Here is a 12,500-nt window from a genome sequence, read left to right as displayed (position 1 = left end):
GTGGATCATAGTATATTTATTCAGAATAACGAAACAATTCTGACCCCATACGAGTGCATTAGAGTTAGAAGTACTCAGAGGTGCTGTTTTAGGACTTGACTCACCAATCCGAACCCGAAATAAAGCTATACAGCATTAATGTTAGCTAAAGCATGCTTTATGTACAGTGCTATTAGTTATTGCTTAAAAATGACTGATCTAACAAAAAGAAATAAGTGAAAACCACTAAAAGTGTCTGATTTATCGAGTCAGACTTCGTTGTACAGCTCGCCCTCTGAAAACAGACTTTACTCATGTTTAATGCAAAAGAGTTCAATCTGGCATTCGTTTCTCTGAATCGCATCTTAAAGCCCTGAAGCATTTCACGCACTGCAAAGACTAAAGCCAGAGGTTAGCGGAGGCTAGTCACGGTCTCCCCAACCCACGCAGCACTTAACCACCAGATCCAAACTGATCTGAATCTATTACATGAACGAACGAGTGGAGCATTTATTCTCTTTCCTTTTCACCTATTTTCCTGCCCATTCTAGCAACCTCAAGCACATCTCCCACATCTCCCCCCTCGTCCATGGTACTGTGCGATTTTGAGCAAGGTTTGTGTGGATGGACTCATGACCCCAACTCCGACATCATCTGGGCTTTGCACACCTCCAGCAGAATCACAGCCCAAGGCCAGAGTCAGGACCTCTCTTTAGGCTCTAACAGTGAGTCTCTCTCTCTCTCTCTCTCTCTCTCACACACACCCACACACACAAACGCAAATTTGTATAATCAACCACCCACTCCCACCCACACTAGCTTGTAAATTAGCCTGTCTGCGAGTTCATGTTTACTTGTGCGTAAAACAGTCAGTGATCAAAATGACTAGAGAATTTTCTAAGGTCGTTGCCGCACAGGGGGGGCACGGTGGCTTAGTGGTTAGCACGTTCGCCTCACACCTCCAGGGTTGGGGATTCGATTCCCGCCTCCACCTTGTGTGTGTGGAGTTTGCATGTTCTCCCCGTGCCTCGGGGGTTTCCTCCGGGTACTCCGGTTTCCTCCCCCGGTCCAAAGACATGCATGGTAGGTTGATTGGCATCTCTGGAAAATTGTCCGTAGTGTGTGATTGCGTGAGTGTGTGTGTGTGTGTGTGTGTGTGTGTGCCCTGCAATGGGTTGGCACTCCGTCCAGGGTGTATCCTGCCTTGATGCCCGATGACGCCTGAGATAGGCACATGCTCCCCGTGACCCGAGGTAGTTCGGATAAGAGGTAGAAAATGAGTGAGAGAGAGAGTGAGTGAGTGTTGCCTCACAACTCCAGGGTTCGAATCCGAGCTCAGGTTTGCGTCTGTGTGGATTTTTGCATGTCGGTTTGGGTTTCCTCTGGATTTTCCACTTTCCTCTGAGAAACGTGCCAGTCGACAGATTTCAGGCTCATTACACTGTCTTGTTTTTTGAATAGTATCCTATGATAATATGATTTTGTGCTTTATTTGTTTCTTAAAGTGTGTTTAAATAAATTGAAAACATGCCGTGCCCGAGGCTTTACCAGCTCACTTATTCTTAAAACGTTTTATTCTGTAGCGCTGGAATATTCCCCCTTGGCAAGCTTTTAATATTCCTTAAATCCCTAAAAGATGACACAGTTGCATAAGGTCTGCATACATTCGAGAGATAATAATTGGGAAACTAGATCTGTAAAGTTTGTCATGACAAACTTTGATGTTGGCTTTGATGAAGCAAGTATTCGCAAAGGCCGGTGCTTTATGGAGGCGAGTGGACATAAGGGACAGTTTTACTTTTAGAAGCAAGTGGACAGAAACCTAGGGTGCCAAAACATTTGGAGGCAAGTGGAGACAAGCATGTGACATCATCTGAATACTCTTGAGGAAGTTTCTCTCATTGTTCTGAGTGTTTTGATATGTCACATGTCCATGTTGTGCTAATTTTTGATTTTGCATATTTTGGGGCGGGGCTGCAGGACAACCGAAAGGTCAGTCAGTACACCAATTTAAAAGTTTGTTCAGAGTATCACCCTAAAGGAGCTGGCCAAGTTTGGTGTAGATAGTTCGAAAGCTTGCCGAGTTATAAACCTCCAAAGTTTATAATGGGAGTCTATTGGAAAAAAGGCCATTTTGAGACCCGGTACCTGAAGTACCGGTACTCGGATCACTTAGAAAAGTCATAGCAACAAACTTCAGACCAGCGTCTACAACATATCCAGATTTGGTGCATGTGGCTCGAAAGCCCTAGGAGGAGTTACTCTTGATAAATTTTTGTCTAAGATTAAATAGGAAAACAGAATGTCGGCTTCTACAAAGTGACATAATTAATATATCTTTATTATTTATCCCCTGCTTTATTTTTCTCATGAACGGATGAGGCAAAAGTTTACAAAACGTCTATCAAAGCTTGCGTCTCTTTAGTAAGGGAATATTTATAATAAGATTTGTTTGTATGGTCTCACTGTCATGGTTACCGTCTTCCAGTTGGCGTCTGGTAGAATTGTTTGGTTTATATCAACTGGTGAATTGGGACTAACGCAAGTGTTTGATTTGAAATATTACTTGCACTTGTTTGCTTGAACTGACACTGTAGATGGATTTGGAGATGTGTGTTTACATTCTCGGGTTCTGTTTCAAGACCGGATTGTGTTATGTCTGCACAGGCCTGGGAAACTACCTATATGTTGAAGCTAGTTCCAAGACACAGGGAAAGAAAGCCAGGATATTCAGCCCAGAGGTAGGGCCTGAAACAGGCCCTCTATGCTTGAAGTTCTCCTATCAGCTAGAGGATGAGGGAACCCTTCGCGTGCTACTGCGTTACCCGCTTCAAGAGGAAACCCTACTCTGGGCTCTCCATGGCAGCCAGGGCTCCATGTGGAAGGAGGGACGCACCATCCTACCCCGATCCCCTAAGGAATTCCAGGTAAACTGAGGTGATCTGTACAATAGGAGTAAAATGGATAAGAGCAAAACTATTCATAGTGAGATTGATTTATAACTAGAACGTTCATAAAAGTCTATAATGTTCATTTGAACCCTTTGTTTCACTTTCTGGAAGGTGGTCATTGAAGGCATCTTTGAAAAGACAACCACAGGCCACATCTGGATCGATAATATCCATATGAGCTCCAGCACGCCACTGGAGGAATGTACACGTAAGAACCGGTGTTTTACACATCGCTTCCTTTCTTCTTTCTTATCGGTCGTGCTTTCGTTTATCCACAATAACGTTTGCAAATTAAGGATTTTTAATGATTGCTCAAGAGATCAAAGTGTCACAGCAACATCGGTAGCGCAGCGTCTCAAAATAAAACTATGACAGGAAAAGCGAGCGGTGGGGGGGTGGGGGTGGGTGGGGGGGTTTGGTTCATGAGTGACATGTTACTTGCCATCAAACCCAAAAGAAGAATTAAATCTAGGCCAGAAAACCTCCGGAGCCTCCATGCTAATCTATATTTCATAACGTTCTCCTCGTTTCTTAGCGTTTGTAAACAGCTTTCTCTGAAAGCAGACTTACTCAATACCCCCAGTGACCTTGTCATGTCCAGGGATTTGCTCTGGTTTCCGATTGATCTAAATTATGATACCCAGATTTTATGTAGGTAAAACACTGAGAAACACAAAACAAAACTACACACAATCAGATTCCTACACAAACATAATTCTAGATAGTTATGTAGTTCATTTGAACCAGTGTTATAATGTAACGGAGTACAAATACTTCGTTACTGTACTTAAGTAGAAATGTCACGTATCTGTACTTTACTTCGCTATTTAAATTTATGTCAACTTTCACTTTTACTCCACTACATTTCCGAGATAAAATGTAGACTTTTACTCCATTATTTTCCACTAAGCGTCTTCGTTACTCGTTACTACAAAATAAAATCAGAAGAAATGTGTGCGACTGCAATAAGGGAGGTTTGGTGAATCACTGCTCCTAGACTGCATTACACACGTCCAGTCAGAGCTGGAGGCGTTTATCTATAACGTTAATCGGCTGAAAGTCGCAAAGACGGCAACCAAAAGCAGTGAAATGTCACTATTCTTATTACCAGAGTTGTAGCACAAACAAAATATTAATGCAAACAATCCATTTAGTATTAAATAAAAATAACATTTATTGATTTGGTCTTTGTGAATATTAGTTTATTAATGACTGCATTCATTGGACACACTGTTTGTAGTGAATGCACACATACATGAACTGATCTGATTCGAGACTGACATCATTACATCATGCATAAAATTTTGGTGTCCAGTTTTGCCATTTTAAATAATCCCATAACTTTTGGCTTACTATGTAGTCATATAATATATAATATAAAACTCTTCTTGTTTTAAATTCTCACTGAGGGATAAAACCCCTAAAGATGAGACCCTAGAACCGCCCCTGATCTTATGCCTACTGAAAATCACTGAAATTTTACTTTTTACTTTTACTTCAAATACTTAAGTACATTAAATATCAGAAAATGACTTTTGATACTTAAGTACATTAAATATCAGATACTTTAAGACTTTTACTTGAGTAATATTCTAAAAGGTAACTTTCACTTCTAACAAAGTCTTTTTCTATTACGATACTTGTACTTTTACTCAAGTGTTGCTTTCTAGTACTTTATACAACACCGGTTTGAACTAAATAACCATAATAGAATATCCAGAATATTAGCATCAATCTACGTGACCGTTTCATAAGCATTTGCAGCGACATTTACTGAATATTTGTGGAAAAAAAATTCTAACACTAAAGTAAAAATGTTTTCCTTTCTACCTTTTTTCAGAACCTTTTGCTGCCTTTCAACCCGATGTGCCTGGTGAGTTGTTTCAACACTTATTTATTACAAACTGTATACTGCAGATCCAGGGTCAGTTTAAGCTCATGCAACTAACATCACAAAAAGCAGTTTAGGTTTTCTGCTATGATAAGAAATGCTGATCCTGGATCTGCCACTGGAAGCAGGAAACACCCTTTTATAAGAATTGCCTGTGTGGTGGTGGATTGGTTCGTGCACCGTGGATGAACCTACGCTGGTTCGCATGGATTTGGTGAACACTTGCGTAGCTGGCACATTTACTAACTTCTTTCACAGATATTTTTATGCAAGTCGACATGATTGTGTGGTCGGATTCCCTGACAAATTAATCGGCATTTCTACCTTTAACTAATTTCCACTATCTAGTCCCAGTTTGTGCGGTACACAAGACACCATCATTTTATAATGAGCAGCATTCTCCGTGACACGATATAGCATAACAAACGTATTTATTTATTTATTTATTTATTTATTTTAAAAAGCACGATAGACACAGCGCTCACGTCTTCTGGTCCCTAGAGTATTGTTCCTTTGTTGCTTTTTTTTTGGGTTGCCTGTGCTCAGCGCTCTTTTTAGCAAACGTTGCAGATCTGACAGGAAAAAAACAAGTGCAACGCTGTGCCTGAACCATAGTTATTTTGAGTAACGGGACTCAATGAGGCCTGGCTGAATGTTCAGTAATTGGTTTCAGACATTGTGTCAGGTAAATTCTGCTACTCCACATCCTAACTCTTGCTATAATGAAGACGACTCAAATAATACCAGGGGTCTGGTTGGACTACAGGGCTAATCCATAAGCTGAGGATTAGTAATATCCATATTCTCTACACCGACGACACACAATACAACAGTGGTACCACAAATCTGAAAAGAAACCTCCACCCTGAAATACATGAAATGTTATATTGACATTTGTGGACTGTTTATTGATTTACTTTTGCTTGGTGTGGTCTTTTTGTTAGCGGAGCGTCGTGGTTGTGTGACTGAAGGATAATGTTATTGCTAGCATTGAATGGGACAAAAAATGGTTAACTGTCAGATTTGGGTCCTAATAACAAAAGAACAAGCGGTCTCTTTTCCAGAGATGCTCTCTGTGATCTCGTATTGATGAAAAAATAAAAAAAGAAATACAGGAGACTTGGATGTAGAAGATAATGAGTGTGATGATGGTGATTCTTTGGATGCTGTTTAGGCAGGAAACACCAAATTACTTAAGCACTGCTGTATTTGTGCTCTTTTGCAATGGCACTGCTATCAGCAGGTCGTACAGCAATTTAGGATACAGTTAACCAGACTACAAACACTAAAATAGGTCATTAAAAATTAAACATCGGATGCCACTGAAGACTATATGTTAATTTTAGAGATTAATATGCATGGTTCAGGGTGGAATTTTCCTTTAAATACCAAAGATAGCCGCTTTCTTTTGGCACCATGCACGTCTTTCAAAATGTGCATAAAGAGATTAAAAATGCATGTTCTGCTGCTTGGACCCCTAATTTGAATGCAGCCCTTCATATATCCCTGAATGAAGCCATGTCTCTAAATAGTCCTGAAGAGCTAGTCGTTATGGCAATGAATATCTAAAGCTAGTGTGTAATTGTGTAACTGCTTATCCTTTAACCACATTAACACTTTGTTTTTTAATCACGTACTAACCTACATAGCAAAAAAATTCAGCCGTACTTACAGCTTGCTGGGGTGCATTTTTTTTACTCTGCTATGCTTGCACAATGAGCCTCAGCAGTACCATGGGGTGTTGTCACATGTTGTATATCTCTCCACCAGGGGGAGCCCTACCAGGCAGAAGTGAGCCAACAGTAGATACCCTGTCAGTGCCACCTATTTCCCCCAACTGGTATTACTTCATGGCTGGCGGAGGCGCCATCTTGTTCCTGGTCATTGCCGTTGTCATGGCCATTGGCTGTCGTCGCCTGACAGCCAAGAGGAGCAGACCCACCATGGCCTACTATAGTCCCCACAGTGCTTACTACCCAAACGGTGCCATGTCCAGAGCAGGGGGGGGTCCTAAGTTGACTGTTTGGGTTGAGAAGGGGGATGGAAACTCCTACTGGTGAGGAGACTGTGTTAGACATTGACCTATATTGCTGACAGAAGGTCAGAAGAAAAGAACTTAGAAGAGCATTGAAAAGTTGGTTTAGTGTAAGTGATGCCTCAAACAAGAACTATTTGTCTTGGTACCAACTCACTACCAACTGCTTGGGATCTGCGCAACTGAAGAGTGGACAGGAACCAGCATCTGCTTTAACCCTGTTGGTTTTCATTGTGCTTTATTATTCCTCAATGCACCTTCACTTGCTGGATTTGGTGAGACACTGTGAATCTGTTTACTGCAGAGTACCAGCCAGTGGTTGTCTGGAAAAACGCCATAACGGAAAACCTTCCGTTTGCAGGTGTAACTGTGATGTGACCAGGTTGAAAGCTACTTGTGCCTGTACCTGGTGGTAGCTCCTGGACTACGAGACCATCAGAGACTAAATTGGACATGCTGTCCAAGCCAACGACCTTAATCATAGATCCAAGACTGGCATGATGCTTTACTAATATTTCAGATGGGGATTGGTTCTAACTGTTTCCAATTCAGGGCTAAATGAAGGACTGGATTACGAGATCAGGACTGAAGGCCAGCCTTATAGTTTGTGCAGATCTAGTTAATAATTATTATAATAATAATAATAATGTTGTATATCTATATGTGGTGTCAACCTGTGTGGTTTACAAAAAAAGGAATGAATCTTGGGTAAATTTACAGCTGTCAAAATGTTTGCACTTTGAATAGATCTTAGTAGTATTTGCAAGGTGGTCTGGGAAAACCCGTCAGATGACACTGAGGCGAAATTTGGGCAATTTGACAAAAAGGGTATGTTTCTTATACTATAAATACATTGCACTGAATGTAAACTATCTGGAAATGGTTTATTTACTTTTTGAAGTCGCCTTGATTTCTTCCTGCAAAAACCATGTCAGTTAAGTTTAATAAACACTGTGGGGAAAAACAGACAGCGTGAATGTCCAAAACCTCTCGAGTCAAGCATGATATCCTCAGTTATCATCACAATTTGATAGCTATGTAGCTCAATTTATTGTAGCTGATTAAATTCAGTTTTAGATCATGGCTGTTAAATTTCCTACCATACTCGTATGCCACGTGTAAAAATGAACAAAACCTTATTTGGAGTTGGCAAAAGAAAAGTTTTTATGATGATTACAAACAAACAGAAGGGTTTCCCAGGCCGCTACACAATTTATCTGTTTACTATTTAGCCAAAAGAGACAGTCAATGGACCATTTTTAATAAGTGTGTTGAGGTCGGGCAATGGGGTAAACTGGGGTAAAAGTGAGCATGCATGTGTACGATTTTGTATATTTTTACAGCCTCAGGTTCAGTGAAAAGCTTGATTTTAATGGTGGACAGTCCAGTAAGAACCTTCCAGAAGAAGAAGAACAACAACAACAACAAAAAAAATACATTTCATAGATTTTTAGGTCACAGTAAAGCTAGCATCAATGTGAGAGGAAAATGAGAAGAGAGAGAGAAGATTTTCATTTCCATATTTCTCCATCTCAAGACAGGGCTAGTAGAGTTCTGCATTTTCATTTCCATGCATGTTCCTCAAATTTCACAGTGAAAATCACCACAAATATTGCGTAGGCCCCCTCGGTTCTAAGCCAGAAGTGAGGAGGCGAACATTATTCCAACCAAATGGCTGTCAGTGTTTTATTCCCTGCAACAAGCCACATAAACAACACCAGCTGCTTTCCTTCACAGCCTCGTTTTAATATGAGAGAGAGAGAGAAGCGGTGAAGGAGGGAGCTCTGTGCACTCCTAACAGCTGGTAGACATTTCGTTATGCTGCAGGCCTCGGAGGATTCCAGAACAATGAAGATCACGCAGCACCTCCACGTGGTTTAGTAGTTTTCAGAACAATATTTCACAATAAATTTAGTTAGCACTGGTGGAAAGACTTCTATTAATGCTTGTTCTACTTGTTCCCTAGTTCTCTACGTATTTCCTACTTCCCAAATTGTATTTTTTGTTCCGTATTTTTGAGCAATTTCCTAATTTCCTTGATTTGGGGCTAGATTTGAATATTTTACTAGTTTCCTGGTTTTAAAGGTTTTCTAACTTCCACATTCCCCGTGTTCTGTTCGTTTCCCCTAGTTTTCTTGCACTCCATGCTTTCTTTCATAGTTTCATAGTATTTCTAAATTATAGAACGTCTCACGGGGGGCACGGTGGCTTAGTGGTTAGCACGTTCGCCTCACACCTCCAGGGTTGGGGGTTTGATTCCCACCTCCACCTTGTGTGTGTGGAGTTTGCATGTTCTCCCCGTGCCTCGGGGGTTTCCTCCGGGTACTCCGGTTTCCTCCCCCAGTCCAAAGACATGCATGGTAGGTTGATTGGCATCTCTGGAAAATTGTCCGTAGTGTGTGATTGCGTGAGTGAATGAGTGTGTGTGTGTGTGCCCTGTGATGGGTTGGCACTCCGTCCAGGGTGTATCCTGCCTTGATGCCCGATGACGCCTGAGATAGGCACAGGCTCCCCGTGACCCGAGGTAGTTCGGATAAGCGGTAGAAGATGAGTGAGTGAGAGTGAGAACATCTCACTTAGCGATAGTAGGAGAAGGAGATGGAATCCAACTAAAAAGGGGGAAGGGGGGTGCTTTGTTAGCTATCCATTCCTATTTCCATTAGACAAAGTATTGGCATTTGTTTGCAATATGCTTTTAAATTAATCTCATCTCGCCATGTGTTCTTTCAAGCACTTAATATTTTTAATTAGTTAATGGACCCGATAGCATTTCTTACAGCTGCTGGAAGTTTTCCTCCTTCGTAGCCCTGGAGAACGTGGTAATGAGTGAAAGCTTTCTCCAGAGACTTATTCCAGAAAGACTGGATGCCAAAATCTTCTTATCCCCAAATGACTTTTTTTTTTTTTTTTTTTTGTCTCCACACTTTAAAATTAAAACTATTTTCGTCAATAAACTAAACTCTTCTTAGGAGCATTGGGCATCTCAGGGCTCGTAGAACAGGCAGACAGTCTCCATCTTCGCAGAGTTGTTATCTCCTCTATGTAGAACAGATTGCTCACAGTTTAGCCAATCAGCCTTCCACCTTTGTATCCATAGCATACAGGATTTTAGATCAATTTTTCACCCTTGTTTGCTTTGAACCCAGAGGGCTTTCTCTACAAAGACAGCATTGTCCCGACAAATCACTTATCGATGCTTAAAATTCTGCCTATTTTTATCACCCCACACACCTTATGTACTGTAGGTGGTCCTGATGTTCAGACTCTATCATCCTGTTCTACATAAGTAATGAAGACGATGCACTTTCCTGTATGAGTGTCGCACTATACGTACCTCAATCTTAACATGAGTGTGTGGTTTGGGAAGAAAAATAACAAAAAAAAAGCAAACACGCAAAAACTTCATATTTTTTTGGTTGATGAATTGGAAATGCCCTTTTAAAGTATGGTAATAAAATCGTATTTTTCTAACCAGCCGTTTCCTTTTCTTATTAATGATTCCTTATTAAGTACACGTAGTAACCTGTAATTAACTTTGCCATCTTCGTGTTTCCGTAACAACAGCTAATTTTCATAATAGTTGGTAATGACTTTTGCAGATTGGGCTTTGGGCAATTTCGTATTTCAATTAATCATTTCTCCTCCCTACAGTTAAAAAATTGGACCCAAGAGGTAATCGTCTTCTCACTAGCCGGGACCAAGTCGACGCAGGTAGGTAATTAATACTGCAGAAGAATTGTCGCTTCTCGTAATTTTCCTGAAGTTATATCATCTTAATTTTCTGCATTTTAAAGGGGCAGGTTACGGGTTTAGAGACCCATAACCTCCCCAACCTGTTAATGATGCCTAATTAAGCCCATACAACGTGTCCAGTATAAAAACTATCATAAACCGTCTTCTGTTTTTTTCCTTCTTCTAGGTGTACAATTCTCAGAATGGACCACTGCAGAACCTTCCTCAGAGCCTCCGGTAACACGAATGTCAGGGAAGGACAACCCATGGCTTTACACTCTGGACCCCATCCTCCTCACCATCATAGTGATGAGCTCTCTAGGAGTCCTGTTGGGTGCTGTTTGCGCTGGTCTTCTGCTGTACTGCACCTGCTCCTACGGAGGCCTGACCTCGCGATCCTCCACCACCCTGGAGAACTACAACTTTGAGCTTTATGACGGCATCAAGCACAAGGTGAAGCTTAACCAACAGCGCTGCTGCACGGAAGCTTGAGGAGAACCTGGCCGTAGTTCACACGGGATATGCAGAATCTGGAGCTTTCAAGAGAGACTGGCCCCATCTCTTGGTTTGCATGTCATCACCTTGCTGCTTGTTGGTGCAACTGTTGGAGCCGTCGCTTCCAGCTAGCCTTTCTAGCTCAGCTCAGCTCTTGCTTGGCTGGATGCATTTTGTTTCAAATCAAATGTGGATTATCGAAGGCTGCTTGGAGGTATTTCTTGGGAAGCGTTTCCCAGCTTAGCCTCAAAATAGATTTTAGTACATATCAGTTCTGTCTATTCCAAAAAAATAAAAAATAAAAAAAATCATGATAAGCTTTTGGATTCTGAAAAGGAGCCGGTGGAATTGATCCGAACTCTCGTCATGTGTAAACGCAGAGCTTTTGTGGCATGTGACTGATGGTGTGGTGATGTTACGTTGACGTTTTTGGGCTTTTTTTTTTTTTTTTTAATTTTCGTTCGGTTTTTAATTTCCTGACTGTGTTGCCTTAATCCTGGTCAATCTGTCAGTTTTCATTCAGGATGTCAGTGACCAAAACTGCTTCGTTTTCAAACCTTCTCATCCACCCAGTGCACGTTGTGTTTCACAGGGTTTAGTAGAAACACAAGAAACTAAATGTAACCTTAAGAGAAGCCAAGTAGAATTACATAAGTTTAGTTTGAAGCCATGTGATTTGGTAGGTTTTGGTAAGAAACTGCAGGACTTTTTTTTTTTTTTTTGCGTGTATGTAAAGCAACAGGGAATTGTTTCAGTGCAACCTATGGATTGCTGTAAATGGGACACACTGCTGAGCTGAACGGTATTACAGATTAACAAAGTTAAACAAGGTTTCTGCGGCGAACACGGAGACACGTACGCTATCACCGAGACCGATAACCAAGGCCAAGCACTTATCATCTGCTAGTTCTTTCCCTTTTCTCCATGTTTTCTTCTCTTTTTTTTTTTTTTCCCATACAAGGCTGAAGGTTAACAGGAGACAGGTTTAGTGATGAATTGGGTCGGCGCTTACATCAGCTCCCTAGTGGCTTTCAAAGGCTTCTACACGAAGAAGAAAAAAAAAAAACGAACAAAACGAGATGTGGAGTAAATCTTTTCCCAGGCCCAATGATAGATATCATCCATGACAAGCACGGGAGGGAACACGCGTTCATATACACACACGCATTCTGCTGACATATCAACCGTGTTACACCTCGACACGGAGGAGCGTAACGGAATTACGAGAGTCTGAAGGGGGAAAGGAACGTGCGGCGATCCTGTGCGGATACACGCTCATCTAAATGACTGTCACTACTGGAACAGGAACTTTTCCAAGTGCCTTGGAGCTGCTCTGGCACTCAAAGACTCGAAGCTTTTGTGTGTCTCAAAACACTCGACAAGACTTTGAGAAATCACAGCACTGGGTAGACTTCCA

At 41.3% G+C, this 12,500-nt stretch overlaps 1 protein-coding gene across 2 annotated transcripts in view; it reads left to right on the top strand.

Annotated features, from left to right (window-relative positions):
- The window catches only part of nrp2a (neuropilin 2a), a 54,495-nt gene that overhangs the window by 41,904 nt on the left and 91 nt on the right, over window positions 1–12,500 (top strand). The window contains exons 12-17 of one of the 2 annotated variants that reach the window (XM_060859932.1): window positions 531–704; window positions 2,647–2,906; window positions 3,042–3,138; window positions 4,771–4,803; window positions 10,508–10,567; window positions 10,776–12,500. The exon at window positions 10,776–12,500 is cut by the window's right edge and continues 91 nt beyond it. In XM_060859932.1, the coding sequence (XP_060715915.1) occupies window positions 531–704; window positions 2,647–2,906; window positions 3,042–3,138; window positions 4,771–4,803; window positions 10,508–10,567; window positions 10,776–11,080 (929 nt within the window). In that variant the 3' untranslated portion in view covers window positions 11,081–12,500. Of the gene's footprint in view, window positions 1–530; window positions 705–2,646; window positions 2,907–3,041; window positions 3,139–4,770; window positions 4,804–6,591; window positions 10,328–10,507; window positions 10,568–10,775 lie in introns of those variants that run through there. The other variant, XM_060859933.1, reaches the window with a different exon arrangement.

The sequence above is a fragment of the Tachysurus vachellii genome, chromosome 24 (genome assembly GCF_030014155.1).
Source record: "Tachysurus vachellii isolate PV-2020 chromosome 24, HZAU_Pvac_v1, whole genome shotgun sequence".
Taxonomy (NCBI): Eukaryota; Metazoa; Chordata; class Actinopteri; order Siluriformes; family Bagridae; genus Tachysurus; species Tachysurus vachellii.
This window is presented reverse-complemented; position numbering and strand designations above follow the sequence as displayed.